At 44.3% G+C, this 26,168-nt stretch overlaps 1 protein-coding gene across 14 annotated transcripts in view; it reads right to left on the bottom strand.

Annotated features, from left to right (window-relative positions):
* Window positions 1–26,168, bottom strand: part of ppfibp2b (PPFIA binding protein 2b) — a 280,229-nt gene that overhangs the window by 47,430 nt on the left and 206,631 nt on the right. For 13 of the 14 annotated variants that reach the window (XM_080190031.1, XM_080190030.1, XM_080190033.1 and 10 more), the window contains 2 exons: window positions 16,497–16,608; window positions 7,424–7,456 (listed from right to left, as the gene is read on the bottom strand). In XM_080190031.1, coding sequence (XP_080046157.1) covers window positions 7,424–7,456; window positions 16,497–16,608 — 145 coding nt within the window. The remainder of the gene's footprint in view (window positions 1–7,423; window positions 7,457–16,496; window positions 16,609–26,168) is intronic. The other variant, XM_080190026.1, reaches the window with a different exon arrangement.

The following is a 26,168-nucleotide window of genomic DNA, read 5'->3' as shown; positions in this document are numbered from 1 at the left end:
TGGAAAGTTAACTGCATTCTTTGAAAGTGTGGCAAGTCCTCCCTCAACATTCCCGCACCCTGTCCTCCGTAAAGAAACAGTTGGGTCATGGTTAAAGTGTGAAGTTTTGGAAACCCAATTATAGTGAGACGTTCAAGATGCTGAGTGTGTGCAACTTAAATTCACTAGGATGATCCCAGAGTTAGGGTCATAGAACAGGAGAGGCCTGTGATGCTGGGGCACCTTGTTGAACCAGAGGAAGCCAACAAGAATTTTTCAAAGAATACAAGCTGTTCCAATAAGATGAATAGGAAAAGGCTATTTCCTGTGCTACGGAGTCGGTAATGTGCAGCCATGGGTTTAAAATTATTGGTGTGCGGGGGGGTTAGAAGAAATTTCTTCATGTGGAAGGTTGTGGGAGTGTGGAACCCTTCAGAAAGGAGGGAGTTGAGGCAGAGACCATCGCATCTCCAAAGGGAAACTTGGATTATGTTGGAAAGCAGAGTTATGGGTTATGGAGAGAAGATGGGAAATGGTATTAATTTTGGATTTACTTTGCAAAATAATTAGCATGAATACAATGAGGGGAAGCGATGGCCTTGTGGTATTATCAATGGACTATTAATCCAGAAACTCAGTTAATGTTCTGAGGACCAGGGTTTGAATCCCACCACAGTAGATGGTGGAATTTGAATTCAATATATAAAAATGTCACTAATGCCCTTTGGGAAAGGAAATCTGCCACCTTTACCTGGTCTGGCCTACATGTGACTCCAGAGCCACAGCAGTGTGGTTAACTTTCAACTGCCCTCAAACGGCCTCGCAAGATACTCAGTTCAAGCACAACTAGGGATGGGCAATAAATGCTGGCCAGCCAGCAACGCTCATGTCCCACAAATGAATGAAAAAAGCCCAACTGTCCCCCTTTTATATTGAAAACCTGTATTGTTCTACAGTTCTGTCTGCTCTGGTGGGATGGAGATTGGAATGATAGAGGGCAATGAACCACACAGGCCAACATCTATTGTGCCACGATTTTAGACAGACCCTGAAAAATGATGGAATAAAAATAAATCGATTCAATATTCATGTTTAAAATATTTTACAAACACATCATAGAATCCCTACAGTGCAGGTGGTGGCCATTTGGCCCATCGAGTCTGTACCAACCACAATCCCATCCAGGCCCTATTCCCACAACCCTCAGCTAATCCCCTTGACACTAGGGTCAATTTAGCATGGCCAATCATCTTTGGTATTTGAGTGGAAACTGGAGCACTCGGAGGAAGCCCACGCAAATATGGGGTGAAAATGCAAACTCCACACACATAGTGACCCAAGTCCAAAATTGAACCCAGGTCCCTGGCGCTACGAGGCAGCAGTACTAACCACTGTGCCATCTGGCTAAATCCATTGTTTCCTACCCCTGATTCTCCCTGACTACTGTCAAGAAAACACAAATGGCTGCCCACAGAATTAAACTATATTAGCAAAGATCAGATTAGTAAGTCCCTCATTACTGGGTAAAATCAAACTCATTGCACCCTTCAGAATTATTCGTATTCAAGGACACTGACTGTTTGCAGGCATGCAGTGCTGCAATGAAAATCAGGGACTGCAGGAGGCCAACATGCTTGATCTACCATTCAATTAGATCATGACCGATCTGTAACTTATTGCCTCAGTTCCATACCTTTCAATAGCCTTGCTGAACAAAAAATTACCTATCCTGGTTTTGAGATTTTCAACTGATCCCTTGCCCCAACAGATTTTTGTTGGGATGTGAGTGGATGAGGGAAGCGATAGAGTTGAGACTTCCATTACCTGTTGTGTGAAGGCGGCTCCTGGAGGGCCTGGTGTTAAATTCACAACTCCTCTCAGAAAGATCGCATTATCTTACCAGGGAAATGAGACAGATTCATCATAATGATACCAGGGCTTACAGGGTTAAAATCATAAGGACACGATGTTGATACAACGTTTGTATTTTTCCAAGTTTGGGACTTCTGAGTTGATTGGAATGGGAAAAGGGATTTAAGAGGATGGATGCAGAGAAACTCTATGGTGGGGGTGGTATCCAGAACAAAGGGATACACAATCTTAAAATTAGAGCTTGGCTCTAACAGTGATATCAAGAAGCAGAATGCAGTGGAAATTTGGAAGTCTATTCCCCAGTATGCTGTGGATGCAAGGGCTAGACTGGGGCTTTCAGGATTAATAAAAGGGATAGGGCCTGGGTGGGGATACAGGGATAGAGGCCTAGGTGGGAATGTGATCGGTGCAGACTCGATGGGCTGAATGGCCTCTTTTTGCACTGTAGGGTTTCTATGATTGAGATCGATGGTGGTATTAAGGTCCCCATTATCCCAGGTGGCCATAGGCGGACTGATGATGATCAAACCAGAGGGCCACCATACTCAGGCAAGCGGCAAGGTTGAGAAGGCAGAGTCTTCATGAATAACTTCAGTGGCTATGGGTACTGAACTTGCGCTGTGGGTGTCACTCTGCATCACAAACATAGATCAAGTGTTGGTTAGTGGAGCTAAGGTACAGATCGATCTTGATCTGACTGAATGCCCCAACAGGATCTACTGAATGTAGAGCCTACTCCTGCCCTTATTGTGTTGGCATTCAAGTGCTTCAAAGAATGGCCAGATTTCTGGGTGCACGTATTCCATTTCACAGAATCGTAGAATCCCTACAGGGCAGGAGGTGGCCATTTGGCCCATCAAGTCTGCACATGCAAGTCCTGGATGAATGTCCAATGATACAATGCTGGCAGGAAGGTTAGAATGTGAGTAGCAGCATTATCCATGGAAATTACCCAATAAAAATAGAATCTGCATACTGGGGCAATCATTCTGGTTTGAGATTAGTGGGAGGAGCTAATTTAACAAATATTTGAATAAATTTACATTTCAGACTGTTACAATTTGGTGAGGTGTGAACTTTAAACCAAGGCTCTTCACAACCTTTGACGATACGCAGCCTTGTTGGGAATTTCTTTCGCCAAGTTGAAGTCGGACGTCAGGAAAGCGAGGAATTAAACGGTGAGGAAAAACTTGCGTATGCATTTATACAGACTTGTCAGGCGTCAGTGCACATTGGGATTGTACTTTTTAAAAAAAGTGCTTTAACGGATTGCATTGCTGAGTGGCTTTAGTCAGTAGACTATTAGCAGCTAATAAGTAACTGATGCCAAAAGCAATCACCATCACCAGGAAGGTAATGAGTAAATGTACAGGATTCAATTAATTGATAGCAGCCTTGGGGATGGAAACTGGATTTAACTTAAACTATGTCGGGGTACTTAAAACTCTAGTTAAATGTAAGTAAGCCCAAAACCTCAAAATGGAACTAAAATCAAAGTTATATCAGTGTGGCAGACCAGGTTTAGACCTTCACTGCTCACTGGCTACACTGACTGCAAACTACCAATGTGGCTTCACAGCCAAACACATCTCATTATTATTTGACCACTATCTGTTACAATTTGCTTATTCCTAAAGTTTGCATTACTTAGTCATAGCAACTTCTATTAACATAGCGTCTTTAATACAGTTAAATGCCCTGAACAATTTCACAGGAAAGTTATAAAGTTCAGCAATGCTGAGGTGATGCAACTGAAGGCAGATGTTTGAACGTTTGGGCAGGGAGTAGGCTTTAAGGAGCTTCTTCGAGAGGGAAAGCGAGGTAGAGAGTCGGAGAGGTTTGGGCCAGGAATTCCAGAGTTTAAAGTCTTGGTAATTGAAGGAATGGCCACAGGTGGAACAATAAAAGTTGAGGATGCACAAGAGGCTAGAGAATGAGTGCAGATATCTCAGAGGGTTGTATGGCTGAGGAAGATTGCAGAAGTAGTGAAAGTGAGGCCATGGCAAGATTTGAAAACAAGAAATTTTTAGATTAATACACTGGTTAACTAGGCGGGTGGGTAGAGTTTCGCTCAACTGGAGCCATGGTTTGGCCTCTCTGCTTTCTCTCACACTCTCTGGTAAAAGAATGTTCCTTCCATCATTTAACTTTAACCCTCTTAAATCTTGCAGCAGAACTGTAGAACATTCCAGCAACAGATTTGGTTCCGGTTTGTGCGCTGCAGTCAATCACCACATTGCTCATCTAACTTCAATATCCTGCTCACATGCTACATCCTTCAGTGTTCCTCGTCTTCAAACAGTATTCATAGAATCCCTACAGTGCAGGAGGAGGCTATTCAGCCCCTCGAGTCTGCATCAACCACAATCCCATGCAGGCCCTATCCCCGTAACCCTACATATCTACCCTGCTAATCCCCCTGACACTAGGGTCAATTTAGCAATTAGGGTCAATCCATCTAACTCGCACATCTTTGAACTGTGGGAGGAAACCAGAGCACCGGGAGGAAACCCATGCAGACACAGGGACAATGTGCAAACTCCACACAGACAGTAACCCGAGGCCGGAATTAAACCTAGGCCCCTGGTGCTGTGAGGCAGCAGTGCTAACCACTGTGCCACCATGCTGCTATTATTAGATAGATGTTTGGAAAACTATTCTGCCTCCACACTGTGGCTCAGGATGACACAATAAATGCTGGCCTTGTCGATGATGCCCACATCACATGAATGAATAAATCAAAGCAAAATTCTAACCACCTTTTGAATAAAGATCATTTTTCTATTTGGCCTCATTATAAATCTGTTAAAACTTTATTATCACCTTGTCAAACAGCAGGGGCATCAAACATTTGCCTTTTGTAACCACTATGGTTTTGAGAACCTCTTTCAGATTATTTCACTTTGAATTAAAGTTGAGACAATGTGACCCACAGATTATCCCACTGACCAGTTAAAGGGGCTTGAGGGGGGAGGGGGAGGGGGGGGGGGGGAGAGAGAGAGAGAGAGAGAGTTGAATGGTTTCCTCCTGTTCCTATGTTCCACAAATCTCCCCGTTGTTTACATCACATGAGGGTAAGTGAGCATTAAAGCTTTCAACAGCCACTGAATGAGGCACTGGGTGAGGGGGCACGAGGATCAGGAAATTAAGGAGGACAACATGCCACACAAATTTTGAGAAGAACAAAAGGACAAGCCTGGCAATTTAAATATATATTTGCATTGCAAAATTGGTCTCTTTTCCCTATTCATCTCAACATGGTAATGTTTTTGTACCTCAACCTTTTTGCTTTTTCTCCCGTGAACAATGACTTTATACTGAGAATAATGCCCAACTTAAAAATAGTTCAATATTTCACAAGGTGACTGAATAGGCAAATTCTATTTTTGGGAATCAGACTATGTCTAAAAGGTTGCATATGGGATTCTGTGCGCTTGTATTTAGAGCCGGAGTTTTTATATGTTGTGTTTTCGTTCAGGACGTGGGCATTGTGATAAATGTTGCACACAGAGAGAGTAGGGCAGTAGGTAGGGTAGACAAGAAGAAACATTTCTCCTTGGTGCAGAGATCAATGACCAGGGGCATAGGTTTAAGGTAAGGGGGCAGGAGGTTTAGAGGAGATGCGAGGAAAAACTTTTTCACCCAGTGGGTGGTGGAAATCTGAAACTCAATGCCTGAAAGGGTGATGGAGGCAAAGACCCGCATAACATTTAAGAAGTATTTAGATGTGCATTTGCAATGCCAAGGCATACAAGGCAATGGACCAAATGTTGCAAAATGGGATTAGTGATTGTGTTTTTTTTAAACCAGTGCAGACCCGATGGACTGAAGGGCCTTTGTTGTGTTGTAGACTTCTATGACTCTCTGGAATTTACTGCATTCACACAAGATTACACAGAACATGCAGCACAGAAAAGGGCTATTTGGCCCAATCACTTCATGTCAACTTTTGTGCTCAAATAAAGCCTTCTTTCTCATCTAATTCAATGAGCATAATCCTCCATTCTTCTGTACCTTTTGTGGTAATCTGACTTCCCCTTAAGTGCATCTATACTATTCACCTCAACTCCCGTATGTGCTGGATGATAAGTTCCATATTCTTATCACTCTTTGGGTAAAGATGTTTCTTCCAAATTCCTGATTGAATTTCTTGGTGCCATCTTGTCTTTTGATGCTCCTCTCTGTAAATGGATGACTCTCTTTCAGCATCTACTCTATCGCAACCTCTTCATTTTACATCTCTCTATTAGGTCAATCCACTGTCTTTTCTTTTTCAGTGGGACCTTGCCTGTTCACCGTTGCCTGACAGATATACCCCTACATTCCAGGTATCATAACCCCTACATTCCCGTAATCCATCCCAAAGTATCCTGAACAAATTCTGATGACGTGGTGCGTTTAAGACAACTGAGAGACTTGGTAGGCACTTCAGAGGACAGTTAAGAGTCAACCAGATTATATTGACCTAAACTGGGTAGGGATGTTGGTATCCTTCCCTAAAGGGACACTGATGAACAATTTTGCTTTTTGTGACAGTTTCCTGGTCACTTGCTTCATATTTCCAGATTTCTTTTCAGCCTTAATTCAAATTCTTAAACTATCATTGTGGGATTATTAGCCTAGACCTTTGTAACATAGTCACTGCACAACTGTAACTCTGGAAGAAACCAGGTTATGTCTTGATAGAGGAGTTTAGAGAAGTGACATTGATGATGATAGTCCATTGTCTCGCTTGATGAAACAACATGTAAACAGCAAATTACAAAGCATCTTCAGGGAAATAACATTTACAATAAGATTTCGCCATGCATCCGCCACTGCAGGTGTGGACCCTCCACATCCCACACCACCCTCCTCCCAACCTCCCCGACTCCATAATACAACTCAAATCCAATACTCCACACTCCTAACCTTCCCTCCCCGACCATCCCATCATCACCAAATCCACATCCCAACAATTCTCCCCCAACCACCCCTCTTCAACCCTAGCCTTTCCTCCCGCCATATCTATACCCCGCCAATTCTCACCAACCATTCCCCATTACCAAATCCACACCCCAAACACACCCTCTCCAAATCCACACCCCAAGAATCCTCCCCAACCCCAACCATCCGCCACTACCAAATCCACACCCCAATTCTTTCCAATCTCCCCACTCCATAATACCACCCAAATTTAACACCCTACACTCCTAACCTCCCCTCTCCAACCTGGACCATCAACCTCATCACCAAATCCACAGCCCCAACAAATCTCCCCCAACCTCCCCTCTCCAAACATCTCACCTTCAATTTTCCCTGCCAACTCACTTCCATCCCCAGTCTCGTAAAACATATTCACGCCCGACTCCCCACACCTCCATACTCCAATCCTCCATTCCACACACTGACTCCCTATATCCCACACCCCCAAAACCCCATCCTGACCATCCCACACCTCCCCTCAACCTCCCGCCTTCCCTCTCAAAGACATCACTCAATCCCACCAAACACCGCTGCCCCCCGACCCAAACCTCCACATCCCCTCAGCACTCCCCCACCTACCCTCAACAAAGAGAAGGTGAAAGCTTACGTTTTTCCTTGAGCCTTCTCCTATACATGTCCTCTATGATGCCACAGGGTGAACAGTGTAAGGAGGAAAAGATCAGAGTGGGCAAAAAGCAAAGATTAGAAGTTGAAACCACAAACAGGGAAAATTAACCCAGGGTGATTCCGTGACCACGTGCTGCTGGTGGAGAGACAGCCATGTCCTCGCTGAGAGGGGCAGTCCCCTCGGGAAATCTGAAGCAGGCCGCCTGCCCGTTCTTCCCCCAAAGGACACTTCCCAAATGACCTGCTCCACAATGGCAACTCCTGGTCCCAGAATCACCTCAAAGCACCTTGAAAGGAATTGCTTCATTCATTTCATCACTGTCCCACTCAACAGCAGAGTCTGCCATTTAAGAATCAAATGTTGCCAATTCATCACCAACAGCAAAAGTTCCTAAAATATTTTAAATAATTTTGCACTTCTTATCTTGGGTTGAGCATTCCTCTTGCAGGTCTCAAGCCATATATATATATATATATATATATATATATATATATTATATATATATAAAATATCTATACATACACACACACACACATGTGTGCGTGTTGCGTATATAGGCCAGCAGCCGGATAAGCAGATACTGCAGGGTAAGGCTATCATGGAATACGCAGCAAAACTGGGTGAATGGAATTGAGGTGCAGACAGCCATGATTGAACTGAACAGTGGCACCTGAAAAGCCTAACCTCGACTAAAATCTCCCAAATGGTATCCCATTTTAAAACAGAAACTTGCATCTATACCTCAAATGCAATAAATTGTCCCAAAGGTGTCCTGGATTTCGTGTTAACAAACACAATTTGACATTGCGCTGCTTGTGGAGATACGAAGGTAGATGACCAATGGCTTCTGCAAAGAGGTAGGTTTTAAGGAGATAGAGGGAGAGCGATGCGGAGAAGCTTAGGGAGGGAATTCCAGAGTTTAGGCCCCAGGCAGCTGAAGGCACAGCTGTCAATGTTGCAGTGATCAAAACGGGGGATGCGCAAGAGGCCAGAATTAGAGGGGTTCAGAGATCTCAGAGCATTGTAGGGCTGGATGAAGCTAGAGATGGGAGAGAGGTTCCAGAGTTCCATTTAATGTTGGACAGTGCAATTTGACTGTGATTTTTATTTATCCCCTGGTTTTGGCAAATTCTATCAGAATTTACAGCTTTACTGAAACAGTTTGACTGCACAGATAGCACTGCACTGTATCGATCTCCACCTAGAAATCATTAACAGTTAGTGGAGAGGTACAAAATAGATTAACAAACATAATGGAATGTTGGTTTACATCTGAGGGGTGGAAGTTATGAAAATCCCCGGTGACAGCCCTTTTCAAGTACTGTGTGCAGTTCTGGATACCACACCTCAGGAAGGATATATTGTCCTTGGGTGCAGTGCAGATTTCAGCCAAATGACACTGGGATAAAGGTTTAAAATAGAGGACAAGTTACATAGACTTGGCTTGTATTCTCTCCAGTGTAGAAGATTAAGGGATGAACTGGTTGAACTGTGGGAGGCACACTGCCACAGTGGTTAGAACTGCTGCGTCATGGCGCCAGGGATCCAGGTTTGATTCCCAGCTTGGGGTCACTCTCTGTGCCTGTGTGGGTTTCCTCCGGAGGTTCCAGTTTCCTCCCGCAGTCTGAAAGATGTGCTGGTTAGATGCATTGACCAGGCTAAATTCTCCTTCAGTGTACCTGAACAGGCGCCGGAATGTGGCGACAAGGGGATTTTCACTGTAATTTCATTGCAGTGTAACCTACTTGCGACACTAATAAATAAATTTAAAAGCTTAAGATGATGGCACTGATTTGATAGGGTAGAGTTCAGAACAAGGGGTCATAACCCTACAGTTATAACTAGGCCATTCAAGGCTGATGTCACTTTCCACACAATGGGCAGTGGAAATCTGGAATACTACCTCTACAAAAAGCTATTGGGGGCTGAGTATCAACTGAAGATTTCAAACCTGGGATTCATAGATTTCTGTTGGGTAAAAGTATTAAAGATGATGTGGCAATGCCAGTATTGGACTGAGGTGGGCACAGTAAGGAGTCTCACAACATCGGGTTAATGTCCAACAGGTTTACTTGGTAGCACGAGAATTCGGAGCACTGCTCCTTCCTCAGTTGAGTGGGCTATTTGGAATCACGAGCTTTTGGAGTGCTGCTCCTTCCTCAGTGAGGTATCCTTACTCACCTGATGAAGAAGCAGTGCCCCAAAAGCTCATGATTCCAAATAAACCTGTCGAACTTTAACCTGTTGTTGTGACACTTCTTAGTGAGAATATACAGACCCATGATTAAGGTATGGATCAGGCATGAGGATCAAGTGGTTTGATGGTGTCCTCCTGTTCCCAAAGGCTTAGGTTATTTTAAGGTGTCATAACTGTTACATTCCATCCAAAAGTTGTCACCGGGCTGAATTTCTACAGTCCTGACACACTTTCAGTTAATGTTAGATCAATCACAATTATCGTCACTCAATGACACAATTCCTTTAAGGTTTTATAGAACTGTAGCAGATTTCAAGGATAAGCCAAATAAAAGCAAAATACAGCAGACACTGGAAATCTGAAATAAAATGAGAAAATGCTAGATAAATCTCAGTAGGCCTGGCAGCATCTGCGGAGAGAGAAACACAGTTAACGTTTCTGTAGAAGGGTCACATAGACCCGAAAGGTTAACTCTCCATGGATGCTGCCAGGCCTGCTGAGCTTATCCAGCATTTTCTACTTTTGTTTCAAGATAAGACAACCGTGCAGATGTACCCAATCCCTTTAAGAGGCAAGTATCATGACATTGAAAATAAGAATGACTTTTGCATTTACCTGGGGCTTGACTGCCCCAACTAAACATCCCAAAGTGTTTCATATCCAATGAACAGCTTCAAGGTGCAGTAACGGTCGTGATGGAGGTGAATTGGTGGACAGCAGATTCACACAATCGATCAGTGACTGATACAGCACATGGTCCTCCCGACCATGAGCTGTATCAGACAAGACAATTGAGGGTGACCCCTCCTGTCCTTCAGACATTTGCACGGTATCTTTTACCGTCTGCTTGAACTGGCTGACGTCGGTTACAATAACTGGTCTAAAGTCTGGCCATTCAAATTGGAAATGGTGCCATTTTGTACGGGGAGGACACAGACTTGATCACCTAAATTGCCGATCATGTCATGCTCGGGTCTCAGAGCTGGGGAATGGAACATTTCCTATTTCAGCCACTGAACATCAGCATCAAACTCCCACGGGTCAGACACAGGGCAAAGTTCCTACCACTGAACCACAACAAGATGCTTTAGCTCAACTCAAACGCATTCCATCTTAACTTTCCCTAGCTTTAAATCGGGCGCTGCGTTTGTCCACCAAATGAACAATGATTGCACGCCATTCGTGGTTTATTGGCTGCGAGGCACTTCGGCACATCCTGAGGACAGGAAAGGCATGGAACACCTGAAAAGCAGAATACTGCAGATGCTGGAAATCTGAAATCAAAACAGAAAACGCTGGAAAGACTCCGTGGAGGTACAAATACTCTGCGGGAACAATTCATGTTTCAGGTTGGTGATCCTTCACGATCATCCTCAATACCGGTGCCCTTCAAGGCCCCCTACCATACTCCTTACACACCTGTGACTGTGTGGCCAAATTCCCCTCCAATTCGATTTTCCAGTTTGTTGACGACAGCAGCGCAGTGGGCCGGATCTCAAACAATGATGAGACAGAGTACAAAAATGAGATAGAGAGCCTGGTGAACTGGTGCGGCAACAATAATATCTCCCTCAATGTCAACAAAACGAAGGAAATTGTCATCAACTTCAGGAGGCATAAAGAAGAGCATGCCCCTGTCTACATCAACGGGGACGAAGTATTAAGGGTCGAGAGCTTCAAGTTTTTAGGTGTCCAGATCACCAATAACTTGTCCTGGTCCCCCCTATGTTGACGTTATAGTTAAGAAAGCCCACTAACACCTCTGCTTTCTTAGAAGACTAAGGAAATTTGGCATGTCAGCTACGACTCTCACCAACCTTTACAGATGCACCATAGAAGGCATTCTTCCTGGTTGTATCACAGCTTGGTATGGCTCCTGCTCTGCCCAAGACTACAAGGAACTACAAAAATTGTGAATATAGCCCAATCCATCACACAAACCAGTTTCCCATCCATTGACTCTGCCTACACTTTCCACTGCCTTGGCAAAGTAGCCAGCATAATTAAGAGCCCCATGCACCCTGGACATTCTCTCTTGCACTTTCTTCAGTCAGGAAAAAGATACAAAAGTCTAAGGTCACATACCAACCAACTCAAGAATAGCTTCTTCCCTGCTGCTGTCAGACTTTTGAATGGACTTACCTTGCATTAAGTTGATCTTTTTCTACACCTTAGCTATGACTGTAACACTACATTCTGCACTCTCGTTTCCTTCTCTATTAACGGTATGTTTTGTTTGTATAGCGCGCAAGAAACAATATTTTTCACTGTATGTTAATACATGACAGTAATAAATAAAACCAAATCAAATTTTGCATTTTGGACTAGGAAATTTTAGTGACACAATGGAATTTGAGCAAGTGGGTGGGTGGGATGAGAGTAAAAGGGCTCTGATAGGGTGGAAGACTGGAGAGATTGAAGGACAGAAGGAATGATGAGGGAGGGCAAGAAAAGAAACGAAGAACAAAGAAGAACAAAGGACAATATAGCAGAGGAACAGACACTTTGGCCCACCAAGTCTGCACCGATTCCAAATCCTTACTTAGGCTCACTACTTTTTGCACATACACAGTTACTATCATTCCATTCAACTCCCGTTCATGTGTCTATCAAAATATGTCTTGAATATTGCTAATGCTCCTGCTTCCACCACCTCCACTGGCTGAGTGTTCCAGACACCTACCACCCTGTATGTGGAAAATCTTTCCTCGCGCATCACCACTAAACTTTCCCCCTCTCACCTGGAACCTGTGCCCTCTCGTTTCGATACTTCCACCCTGGAAAAAGCCTCTTGACTATCCACCCTGTCTATGCCTCTCATAACTTTGTAGACCTCTGTCATGGTGAGAAACAAAAGATGTGCCGAGGGCATGTGTGCTGCTATCAGAGAACAACAAAAAGAAAAAATTTGAAACAGAAGAATGGGAAACAAAAGTGGGGCAGAGTTTAAATTCTGAAATTGAACTGAATACCAAGCCCAGAAGGCTGCATGCTAAGTCCTTAAACTTCCAAACCAGTAACCCTGACCATTTGGGAGGGCAAAGGCAGCAGAGACCTGGGAACACCACCACCTGCAAGTTCCCCTCCAAGCAACGCATCATCCTGACCTGGAACTATTCTGCCATTTCTTCAGCATCTCAGTGGTCTGGGGCAGCACGGTGGCACAGTGGTTAGCACTGCTGCCTCTCAGTGCCAGGGGTCCAGGTTCGATTCCTGGCTTGGGTCGCTATCTGTCTGGAGTTTGCAAGTTCTCCCTGGGTTTCTTCCGGGTGCTCCAGTTTCCTTCCACAGTCTGAAAGACATGCTGTTTAGGTACATTGACCCGAACAGTTGTCAGAGTGTGGCGACTAGGGGAATTTCACTGTAACTTCATTGCGGTGTTAATGTAAGCCTTACTTATGACTAATAAACAAACTTTACTTTCCCTCCCTAACAGCACTTGTGTGTGTACCCACACCTCAGGGATTTGCAGCAGCTCACCACCACCTTCTCAAGGGCAATTAGAAATAGGCAACAAAGGCTGACCTAGCCAGCGACACCCACATCCCATGAAAGAATTTTTTAAAAGTGTACATTGAGCTTCACTAGAACAGTGCAGTTAAGGACAGAGCTGAACATCTGAACTGGTTTAACTGCCCTTACAGTTTGTGGATTCAATGCACTGTCCAGTGTGGATCTAAGCCTTATACAGGAACAGGAGTAGGCCACATGGCCCACTGAATCATCTCTGCCATTAAACCGGATCATGACCATGTTTTAGACTCTCTGCCTAGGGGAAATTTCTCGACCCTTGCCAAGTCTTTCAGTATTTTATGCCATTCAGTTAGAAGGAAGCTTTTTGATTTGATTTATTATTGTCACATGTATGGATATACAGTGAAAAGTATTGTTTCTTGCACACTATATGAACAAAACATACCGTTCATAGATTTAACAAGGGAGAAGGAAAGGAGGGAGTGCAGAATGTAGAGTTACAGTCATAGATAGGGTGCAGAGAAAGATCAACTTAATATACAGTAGGTCCATTCAGAAGTCTGATGGCAGCAGGGAAGAAGCTGTTCTTGAGTTGGTTGGTACATGACCTCAGACTTTTGTAGCTTTTTCCCGATGGAAAAAGGTGGAAGGAAGTACGTCCGGGGTGCATGGTGTCTGATCATGGGAAGGTCACTACACCTCAGGCAAGGGGCAAGGTTGGGAACTGCAGTAAAACGCACATTGGCAAAGGAACAATGAAACATAATTCACACTTCTGCTGAACACATTTTTTTGCTTTTCTCCCCGTCCCATTACCGCTCCCTCTGAAATTGCACCACAAATCCTATTGTCATTTAATCTCACCTGAACTCCAATACTATTTTTTCCCTTTTATTCTCTTTCCCCACCTTTCCACTATGCCCCAGCTTAAAATCTATCACATTTCTAACTTTGTCCCGCTGTCTATTCCAAATGTTAACACTGGTTTCCTCCCACCACAGATATTGCTTGCCCTGCTGGGCATTTCCAACATTCTGTTTTCATTTACTGAAATAGAATAGTCAGATTTACTTATGCAACCAGCACAATGGTTGAGGTGGCACAGTGGCACAATGGTTAGCACTGCTGCCTCACACTGCCAGGGACCTGGGTTCAATTCTGGCCTTGGGTATTATTTGTGCAGAGTTTGCACTTTCTCCCCGTGTCTGCATGGGTTTCCTCCGGGTGCTCCAGTTTCCTCCCACAGTCCAAAGATGTGCGGATTAGGTTGATTGGCCATGCTAAATTGACCCTAGTTTCAGGGGATTAGCAGGGTAAGTATGTTGGGTTACGGGAATAGGGCCTGGGTGGGATTGTGGTTGGTATAATCAATGGGCTGAATGGCCTCCTTCTGCACTGTGGAGATTCTATGCTCTCTGGTTTCTCACTGTTCCACAGTTTTGTTCCCTTTATGCAGTTTTCCCCTCAATAATGCTAATCGTTGATGATGGCAAAAGATTTGAAAGGTTAAAAAAATTCACGGTATAGGAATGTTTATTCTGGAATTTAAATCCATAAAGATTATTGAAAAAGTCACATTCCTGTCAGATCCACAGTTCAGAGTTAAACTGTTATAGTGCCCATCTCGGTGCCAAGAGAGTCAAAATTGAAAAAAGGTAACTGCACTGGTAAACTTTTGTTTTCCAAAGCTGCAGAGCCTTCACTGATCACCCCATCGTAGGAAGGATATTATTAAACTAGAAAGAGTGCAGAAAAGATTTACTAGAATGCTACCGGGACTTGATGGTTTGAGTTATAAAGAGAAGCTAGATGATCTCGGACTTTTTTTCCTGCTGGAGCATAGGAGGCTTAGGGGTGATCTTATAGAGGTCTATAAAATAATGAGGGGCGTAGATAAGGTAGATAGTCAACATCTTTTCCCAAAGGGATGGGAGTCTAAAACTCAAGGGCATAGGCTCAAGGTGAGAAGGTAGAGATAGAAAAGGGACCAGAGAAGCAATTCTTTCACACAGAGTGATGAGTGTCTGGAATGAGCTGCCAGAGATAGTAGTAGAGCCAGGTACAATTCTGTCTTTTAAAAAGCATTTAGATAGTTACATAGTACAGAGGAATTTGAGCCAAGCATGAGCAATTGGGACTGGCTTAATGGTAAAAACAGGGCAGCATGGACAAGTTGGACCGAAAGATCTGTTTCCATGCTATAAACCTCTATGACTATGACTCTATTGTGTCTGCCTACAATATTTCGCCATTGAGTCCATGGGTCAGATGAAGGAAAGTATCTATGTTAGCTAAGTTATCAGAAGTATTATAGACTGGATTTGATCAAACGAACCCTCAATTCCTAGTATGATTCCTGTCCATGCTAAGCTAAGTGAAGCAGGGGACAACTGTGTCCTGGGCTCACTAATCCTATTAAAATGAGATGCAAAATATATATTTAAATATTATAATCAGCCTTGCACCCTTTATTGGGCGCAAGGCAGATCTCACCAGAAATCCAGCGCCAGTAAGATTGCGAGGCATAAGAAATAGGCACGAACCTGGTTCTTCCTCTCTCTCGTGACCTTACCAGCACGCCCCGTCCATTGACCAGTGGGACGAGAAGGTAAGGTCACACCTATCCGCCTCCCCAGTGTCTGATCAACTCTTGTAGAGACAGTATTTATATGGCTGGTCCAATTAACATTCTGGCCAGTGGTGATGCCTCATTATTTAAGCAAGTGTCTGCCTCTCAGGTAGAGGAAAGTAAATCCATGTTACTGGTTTGAAGAGGAGGGGAGGCCTATCTCACTCATGTCCTGAGCAACATTTATCATTCAACCAATAGGACTAAAACAAATTGCCTGGTCATTTACACCATTGCTGTCAGTGGGCCAAATTGTGCGCAAATTGGCTACTGCCTTTCCCTACAAAAATACTTCATTGGCTGTAAAGCACTGTGGGATGACTTGAAATCATAAAAGGTATGACATAAATGCAAGTCTTCATTTTACAATGTGGCTAAATAAATGGGCCACAGACTCAAGAAGCCTTATATATAAAGTCCGTCTCAGCCAGCCGGGCACTAACACCATGGAGATAACAACCCATCACAGTATCCCTGGGAGTTAGAATGGCAAGAAAGTGCATTGAAGGAACATATTTACAGGGCTCTGGGGAAAGGGGAGAGTAGGACCAATTGGCTGATGCTACTAGCACAGACACAACGGGCCAAATGGACTTATTCTGTTTATCATTCTATGATTCCACAAATCTGTGACCAACGTTGACCTACGTGATCTATGTTGTCTTTGTTTCTTCATGGAGGCTGCCTGACCGGCTGAGTACTTTTCATTTATTGTCTGATACAACTCAGATTTGGTTGATGTTGATTCCTACCTCTGTCCGAGCTGTCACTCTGTATAGAGGCTCTGGATGAAAGCTGGCTCTGTAAGCGCTCAATTTCAATATCTTTTACTGTCAATTGTTCCTGAAGATTTTCTATTTCAGCCTGAAGATTGAAAGAAAAATCAAAGCACTAATCAAATCAAAACATCAAACTTATTTCCAAAATCAGCTGCTTCCTAACAAACTTGTCTCATATACTTTTGTTGAAAAAAAGCTATTCTCAAGTATACGTCAGAACTATCCACACAAGGTTGGGCCAACATGAAAACTGACTGTCTTAAATATAATTTAGAATACAAAAGCACAGATGTACTGCCGAAACTTTATGACACTCTGGCTAGACCACATTTAGAATACCATGAGCAATTTTGGGCCCTGTACCCAAGGAAGAACATGCTGGCCTTGGAGAGGGTCCAGAGGAGGTTCATGAGAATGATCCCAGGAATGAAAAGTTTGACATGAGGAGTGTTTGAGGACTCAGTATGTACTCGATGGATTTTAGAAGGATGGGGTGATCTCATTGAGACTTACAGAATATTGTAAGGCCTGGATAAAGTGGACTTGGGGAAAATGTTTCCATTAGTAGGAGATACTAGGATCCGAGGGCACAGCCTCAGAGTAAAGGACGACTCTTCTGAACTAAGAGGCGAAGTTTCTTCAGCCAGAGGGTGGTGAATCTATGGAATTCATTGCCACAGAAGGCTGTGGACGCCAGGTCATTGAGTACATTTAAGACAGTGATAGATAGGTTCTTGATTGGTAAGGGGATCAAAGGTTACAGGGCAAAGGTGCAAGAATGGAGTTGAGAAACTTATCAGCCATGAGTGAATGGCAGAGCAGACTCAATGGAGTGAATGGCCTAATTTGGCTCTTATGTCTTATGACCTATGGTCTTAAATAGAGCACCCTCAGTGCAAATCAGAAATACTTAGCACAGGAAGGTGTTTGGATTCTCTGAGCAATAAAGATCAGGTCAACCACAAAGGTTGGAAAGCGATGATAACGATGAAACTTGGAGCAGGACACGTAAAGGAGAAAGAATAGACTGATAAAAACAGTTTGCACAGAGTAGGGTTGAAAGACAGAGGGCAAAATATAAATACATCGCTGAGCAGTTGTTGAAAAGGGCACTGGGGCACAAGAGGGAAAAAAGGTAGGTAGGACAGAGGGGGAGTAAAGGGAATTGGAGAGAAGAGGGCATGAAGGAGACAGTAGGCGGAGAAGAGGAGGCAGAAGCAGGAAGAAGGCAACAGAGTACTCCCATGTTCTTCAATCCACTTCAGCTCACGGCAGTGAACATTTATGTCTTTGTGCTTACTACCATTCCACTACAGTTGAGAGTCACCAAGTTTTATTGACCCTGAACGGGAGAATCTACACATCATTACAGACATACAAAGCGTTCAAACTCCATAATACCAGAGCCTGTGAGCTTACTTAGTTAAACCTTTGAATGATTGGATTGGAAGGTTCCAGAAATTGTCCAATATTTGCAGGAGGTTATGACAGACACAGTTACATTATTGAGCTGAGTTTATAAGTTCATCACACCGGCAATGACTTCAGATTCCATGTGACGCTTCTCATTACCGATAGTTACTCTCCCTCCTACAAGCAAAGACTTAAAAAAGCCCAACGTTGAGGGCACCAAATCAGCAATTCCCTATTTGCCTCATCTTTCCCCCCCACTCCTTACAACACCAGTTCCCAGATGTCCCCCGGCCCTTCACTCAGGCACTGTGATAAACCTACTGTCACGAACACTTTGGCTGGAATCTTACCGTCTGCCTGCCACGGGAATTGGAGCGGGTGAGGGGTGGATCATGGGAAGGTCCACTGACCTCTTACAACTTCGGGATGAACAAGGCTATAAAATTCCACCCTAAATCACAGAAAATGGTTCATCTTCAAGGACTAAGAACACTCTGCATGGACTCTGCCGTCTTTTCTTTTCCCTTGAACTATCGACTTTTAACATTAAAACAAAAAATCGGAGCAGGAGATGGCCCTTTGAGCCTGCTCCGCCTTTCATTTTGATCATGGCTGATCATCAAATTCAGTATCTTGATCCCCTCTTTCCCCCCATGCCTTTGATCCCTTTAGCCCCAAGAGCTATACTGAAAGAAGCCTGATTAAGGTCTCTTTTATTCTGGGTAACAATAGTGAAGGTAAATAATTGCCATTTTGCTAAGTGAATCAAACTTTTAAACTAATCGTATGACCTGTGGAGTAATGGGGTGAGATAAACCATACCCTCCTCCCATCAGAACATTGTAGATGAACCAGGGGCAGGAAGAGGCCAGTCAGCTCCTCGAGCCTGTTCCACTATTTAAATAGATCTTCGCTGACCTGGATCCATCTACATGTTTTAGTTGCATAACCTTAATACTCTTGTTAAAAAGTTACTTTAGCTGCCTGTCTACCCCTCAATCCATGAATCCATAGGTTTCAGGCAGCAAGAGGTACAATTAAACAAAAATTACACTGTAATTATTAAGATTTTTTAAAAATTGCAACATGCTAAATTTAGCTTACTGGTTGGCAACTCGTGCCTTTTAATCATAAGGCTGTGGGTTCAAGTCCCACTCTGGAGACTACAACACAAAATCTAGGCTGACACACACACAGTGAAGTCTCGAGTGGAATGCTGTACTGTCAGAGGTGCTGTCTTTTGATGAGACATTCAGTTGAGAGCCTGTCTGCCTGTTTAGTTTAATGGAGCAGATCCCATGGCACTATTCCAAGAAGAGCTTGTGATTTCCCCCAAGTGCCTTGGCTAAAGTTTATCCCTTGGACAAGAGATGATCACACAGCTGCTTTTGGGATCTTGCTGTGTACAAATTGTCTCCTGCGTTTCTTATATTACAACAGTGACCGCATTTGAAAAGTACTTCATTGAATGGAGAGAGATTTGAGTTATGAAAAGTCCTTGATAAATACAAGTTATTCCTAAGTTGGTCATTTTCCAATTGTTGTTTGTCTAACTGGCTCCAACTGCGGCTACTCTGATCGTAGCACATCCCTTTGAGTGTGGTTAATCCCTGGCCCCTTGGGCATTGTCTTTATCATAGCAATTCTACTTAGCAATATCACAATGCCAGTAATGGCATGTGTGCATGCAATCCAACCTGAACCATCACGTCCTGTATATGAACATATGAGCATGAAGTGAGGAACGAGGTTAGTAATATGGGCCAAGAACCGAGATTAGGCTGGGTAACTCTTTTCCCACTGACCCAGATCTGATGGACCAAATTTCCACCTTTGTTACCATACGTTTTTCTATGTTTCCATGTCTCTATGTTCTACAGAGATGGGTTGTCCAACTAAACGAGTTAAGCGCACTTAGGTCACAAACCCTAAAACCAGCCTCCAATGCAAGAGTATCTTAAGAACATAAGAAATAGGAGCAGGAGTAGGCCATCCAGCCCTTCGAGCCTGCCCTGCCATTCAATAAGATCATGGCTGATCTGTCGCTGCTCAGTTCCACTTTCCCGCCCTCTCCCCATAACCCTTAATCCCCTCTCCTATCAAAAACCCATCAACCCGCGTCTTAAAAATATTTAACGAGGCAGCCTCCACCACTTCAACAGGCAGAGAATTCCAGAGATTCACCACCCTTTGAGTGAAGAAGTTCCTCCTCAACTCCGTTCTAAACTGCCCCCCTTTTATCTTGAGGCTGTGCCCCCTAGTCCTACTGTCGTTTTTTGAGCAGGAAGAGTCTTTCCACCTCTATCCTATCCATCCCATTCATCATCTTATACGTCTCAATGAGATCTCCCCTCATTCTTCTAAACTTTAATGAGTACAAGCCTAGTTTATTCAGCCTCTCCTCATAGCTCAATCCCCTCAACTCCGGTATCAGCCTAGTAAACCTCCTCTGCACTCCCTCCAAGGCCAAAATATCTTTGCGCAGGTGCGGCGCCCAAAACTGCACACAGTACTCCAGCTGCGGCCTCACCAATGCCCTATATAGCCGCAGCAAGACCTCCCTACTTTTATATTCAATCCCCCTCGCTATGAAGGCCAGCATCCCATTTGCCTTCCTGACCACCTGCTGCACCTGCAAGCTGGGTTTTTGCAACTCATGCACAAGGACCCCGAGGTCCCTCTGCACCGTCGCCTGCTGCAGTTTTTCACCCCGTAAGTAATAGTCCTTCCTACCATTCTTCCTACCAAAGTGGACCACCTCACGCTTGCCAACATTAAATTCCATTTGCCATTTCCTGGCCCATTCGCCCAGCCTATCTAGATCCTTCTGCAGACTCTCCACACCCTCCGCACAATTTGCCGTTCCCCCAATCTTGGTGTCATCAGCAAATTTCGACACTCTACACTCGGTTCCCTCCTCCAGATCATCTATATAAATGGTAAAAAGCTGAGGCCCCAGCGCCGACCCCTGGGGCACTCCACTAGTCACCATCCGCCAATCCGAATAGCACCCTTTGACCCCCACTCTCTGCCTCCTATTTGACAACCAATCCTCTATCCACGCTAACACCCTACCCCCAACTCCATGACACTCGACCTTCTGCAATAACCTCTTGTGAGGCACTTTGTCAAACGCCTTCTGAAAATCTAGAAAGACCACATCCACCGGCTCTCCTCTATCGACTGCCCTAGACACATCCTCATAGAACTCCAGTAAATTTGTCAGACACGACTTCCCTTTAATGAAACCGTGCTGCGTCTGCTCTATCAAGCAATTCCCTTCAAGATGACTCGCAATTTCCTCCTTAATGACAGATTCTAACATTTTACCTACCACAGACGTTAAACTAACCGGCCTATAATTCCCCGCCTTTTGCCTGGCACCCTTCTTAAACAACGGTGTAACATTAGCCGTTTTCCAATCATCCGGCACTTCCCCGGAATCCAGCGACGTCTGGAAAATAACCACCAAGGCATCCACTATCACCTCTGCCATTTCTTTCACAACCCTCGGATGCATTCCATCCGGTCCTGGGGACTTGTCCACAATCAGCCCCTCCAGCCTGTCGAGCACCACCTCTCTAGTAACAGTAATGTCATTAAGACCCTCCAGTCCTACCACCTTTCCATCGCTAACACCTGGCAAATTATTCACGTCCTCCTCCGTGAAGACAGAAACAAAAAAGTTATTCAATACCTTAGCCATATCCCCATCCCCTACCACTAGGTCCCCTTTCTTATCCTCTAAAGGACCAACATTCACCCTAGCCAGCCTCTTCCTTTTTATATGTTTATAAAAACTCTTGCTATCCTTTTTTATATTAAGCGCTAGCCCAGTGTTACCTAGTGTTGCTATGCAAGAAGAAAGCTACAAGATGCATTCTAGAGTATTTTCATTACAACATGCTGAGGAAATAAGAACAAGCCACCTTTCAGTTCAGAGCTAAAGTGGACATAGAATCGAAGAAGATAGAATCCCTACAGTATCAGAGGCAGCTATTTGATCCTTTGAGTCTGCACCGACAACAACCATACCCAGGCATTAACCCCGTAACTCCACGTATTTACCCTGCTAATCCCCGACATTAGAGTCAATTTAGCATGGTAAATCAACCTACTCTGCACATTCTTGGGCTGTGGGAGGAAACCCACATAGATAAGGGGGGAACGTACAAACTCCACATAGACAATTACCCAAGGCTGGAATCGAATCTGGGTCCTTGGCGCTGTGAGGCAGCAGTGCTAACCACTGTGTCACCCCACATGAGTTACAAACCAGATTAAGAGAAGGAACCAACATATATCTCTTTTATTTTGGGGTACAAAGGAAGTTAAAGTGTGTGGGGATAGTATGGAAGGTGTAGTTGAATCATTGAATTATAGAATCCCACAGTGCAGGTGGCGGCCATTTGGCCCATCGAGTCTGCATCAACCACAATCCCACCCAGGCCTTATTCCCGTAACTCCACATATTTACCCTGCTAATCCCTGACATTAGAGTCAATTTAGCATGGTAAATCAACCTACTCTGCACATGCATTTACCTCAGCTAGGCCCCCCGACACAAGGGGGGTTGATGATCAACAGCAGAACAGACTTGAAGGACCAAAATCACCTCACCCAGTTCCAATTTCTCACATAGCCTACTTTCCCAATTATTTCCATAAAGTTTACCAGACACGGAGCAACAGGAGCCCCTTTAATTGGATTAGTTCTGAAGTGTGCGAAGTGACAACTGTTCTGAATCAACTGGATGCTGAAAGAGTTAAACCACAAACAGCTTAAGGCACTTTGCTGAGCTGATGATCCACAGTTCTGGCAGAAAGTTACTGCATCGTCGATGATAGTATTATTCCTGTAATATTAGAGCAAGGCACTTGATATGCCTTGTGGGAATAAGGAATGCAGTCACATGCTTGAATCTGGTGCTGTTCAGCAGCTGGGAAAGCCATAATTAAATTCCAACACTACCTCCTCTGTTAATCACTGTGTCGTAACTAGCAACTTAATGTCACAAACATCATTGGTGTTAGGTTTGAAACAAAACCTTACAAATATCCTGCTGGCTTAAAATATTGAGATCTCGAGGAGCTTCTGAACTGAGCTGCTGACTGCTCGAGTCCCTTTCGGGCTAACGCCAGCCGTGGCTCAGTGGGTAACACACTGCCCTTGGAATCAGAAGGATGTGGGCCACCCTTGAGATTTGAGCACACAATCCAGACTGGCACTCCCACTGAGGGGGGTGCTGCACTGTCAGCAGCGCAGTCTTCCCAACGAGACTGAATTAAACCGAGGCTCTGCCTGCCCTCTCGGCTGGGTGTGCATTTCGCAGATGAGTTGAGTTCCCCATGGTATCCTCAGCCAATATGTATTCCTCAATCAATTTCTCAGAAACACATGATCTAGTCATAGAATAGAATAGGGGAGGCCAAGTGGCCCATTGAGCCTGCACCAATGACGAACCCACCCAGACCCCATCCCCATATTTACCTTGCTAATTCCCTTGACGCTAGTGATAATTTAGCATGGCCAATCAATCTAACCCACACATCTTTGGAGTGCGGAGGAAACCAGAGCACCCGCAGGAAACCCATACAGACAGTGACCTGAGGCCAGAATTGAACCCAGGACCCGGGTGAGGCAGCAGTACTAACCACTGTGCCATGTCACCCCAAGTCCTTTCTACACTGCAGTTCATGGGAGCTGTACGCAACCTTGCTGTGGCGTCTTTTGTCTTACGTGACTCACTCCATTTAAGAATAAGATGTTTAACTGGCTTGGAAGGGCTTTGAGATATCTTGGGTCGTGAAAGGACTTTCTCTCCCACCGCAACATCAAAGATGTTGCTTAAAGATGTTATTTAAACCAGACATTGACACTTACAGTAAATAATCAATTAATTTATCCTAGCGTGGAGATCAGCCTTCATTAGCTTCAAGTGCTGAGCACAGACAATTAAACATGGCCGTCTATTCGGATGGTGTTTGGTGCAGAGCAACACCGTGCTGGGGAAGTTTAAAGGGACTGAGCGAGAGTGTCCAACACATTGCCTTGTCTCTAAGGTTTCATCAGGAGATGTCCTGAAGGAAGAAGGCTGGAGCTTCCTTTTAAAGCCTTTGAGAATCATAAAACAAAGCAGTGGGCGTTTGAAGTACAGTCAGGAAGCAACACACAACTGAAGCGACTTTTGTGAATAAACAGGTCAAAGAGTGGTTAACCATTTAACGGGAATAGTATGACTTGGGGTGGGGATAGGGGGAGAAAAATCGGGATGGGACTCCACACCAGGATAAATTCATTGATTAGTCACTGTAATTGGGGATGGGACGGTACAGCGTTGCATATCACTGAGAACTGGGGCAAACCGTGGAGGGCACACATTCACAGTCGTTGTAAAATCCCACTTTAATAGGTTAGCCCTGGATATTGACATTTCCAGCTCACCAAACAAAATGTTCTTCACAAAATAAAATTAGCATAACCGCTGTAAGACAAATTAAAAAATAATTCTGCCCTACTTTCTCCCCATAAACATACCATTGCAAACACATGTACACAACATTAAGAAGAAAATAAAGTTAAAGTTAATCTGTCAGCTGGTGGCGTAACGTTCGGTGGCCAAAAGCTACCTAAATGCATCATACTTCCTGTTCATATTTGAGATCCCGGAATCATTAGTGTTACATATTCACAAATCATTAATTACATATGGTTACAGTTTCCTTCAAATAGACTCTATAACTTGCCTCAGGCAAGGGTGATATAAACATGCCAATTCTTCTAATTTCATAAATCTCTTGTGCACCTTTATTAGTCCAACTTAAAGGACTCAATTCAAAACCATCATGAGAGTATGTTCTTCATAGAATCCTACAATGAAGAAGGAGGCCATTCAGCCCATTGAGTTTGCACCAATCACAATCCCACCCAGGTCCTATCTCCATAACTCCATGCATTTACCCTAGCCAGTCCCACTGACACTAACGGGCAATTTAACATGGCCAATCCATCTAATCCGCACATCTTTGGGCTGTGGGAGGAAACTGGAGCACCCAGAGGAAACCCACGCAAACACAGGGAGAATGCACAAACTCCACATAGAAAGTGACCCAAGGCTGGACATTGAACCAGGTCCCTGGCACTGTGAGGCAGCAGTACTAACCATTGTGCTGCCCATGGGGAGTGGCACGGTACCACCTCCCACGACGCTTAGCCTTGTCTTCAGTTTACTACAGCCTCATCTCCCTATGGCTGTGAACTCCTTCCATTCTACTGTGCTCTGAGACTCTGTGCTTCTTCATTCTTTCATCTTCATTGGTCCACAATTGGGAGCCTTGCCTTCACCTACCTGGGCCCCAGCTCTGGCATTCCCTCTCTCAACCACTCTGCGTCACTACACATCTCTCCGAATTTAAGTCACTCCTCAACACCCGAACCCTTTAACCAAGCTGTAGGGAGTCAATGATTTTTGGGGCGGCACAGTAGCACAGTGGTCAGCACTGCTGTTTCACAGCTCCAGGGACCTGGGTTCGATTCCCGGCTTGGGTCACTGTCCTTGAGGAATTTGCACATTCTTCTCACGTCTGCACGGTTTTTCTCCGGGTGCTCCCGTTTCCTCCCATAGTCAGGCTATCGGCAGGACCAGAGGCTCCCAGTAGCAGCCAAAGGCCTCTGCTTTTGGAAACCCCGTCACAGGAGGGGATAGAAAACCCCACCCATTGCTGTGTGTGCAAGCAGTCCATCACTTTGTAGACTTGGCAGAGCAGACACTCAGTCATAAACAACCTGTTGAAACGTGCAAAGTAACTTCCAACTTGCTGTGGAACCTGCTTGATTTTGGTTCTATTTGTAGAATCTTTTGGCACAGAGGAGAGGTCATCTGCTGTAGCATTTCCTCTGCTGGCTCTGTGAAAGCGTCCTGCTCTTCCTCCAAAGCCCAATGATTTAAAAACAAATTTTTTTCAACTATTTGTCTAATTCTCTTTTAAAAGTTGTAATTGAATCTGTTCCCATCACCTTTTCAGGCAGCACATTCCACATCACAACCATTTTTTTCTCTTCAAGTACCCTCTGAACCTTTTCTTTTTCTCCAATTATTTTGAATTCTAGAAAGTCAGCAGCAGATTTTTGTCCACAGGATACACCAGACCAAACCATCATGGTTCATCCAAATGCATGCTTGTCTTCGACAAATTCTACCAGAACAGAAAACAAGGACAAGGACATGAGAAC

This window comes from Carcharhinus amblyrhynchos, chromosome 6, assembly GCF_965287045.1.
Source record: "Carcharhinus amblyrhynchos chromosome 6, sCarAmb.v2.hapA, whole genome shotgun sequence".
In the NCBI taxonomy this organism is placed as follows: Eukaryota; Metazoa; Chordata; class Chondrichthyes; order Carcharhiniformes; family Carcharhinidae; genus Carcharhinus; species Carcharhinus amblyrhynchos.
This window is presented reverse-complemented; position numbering and strand designations above follow the sequence as displayed.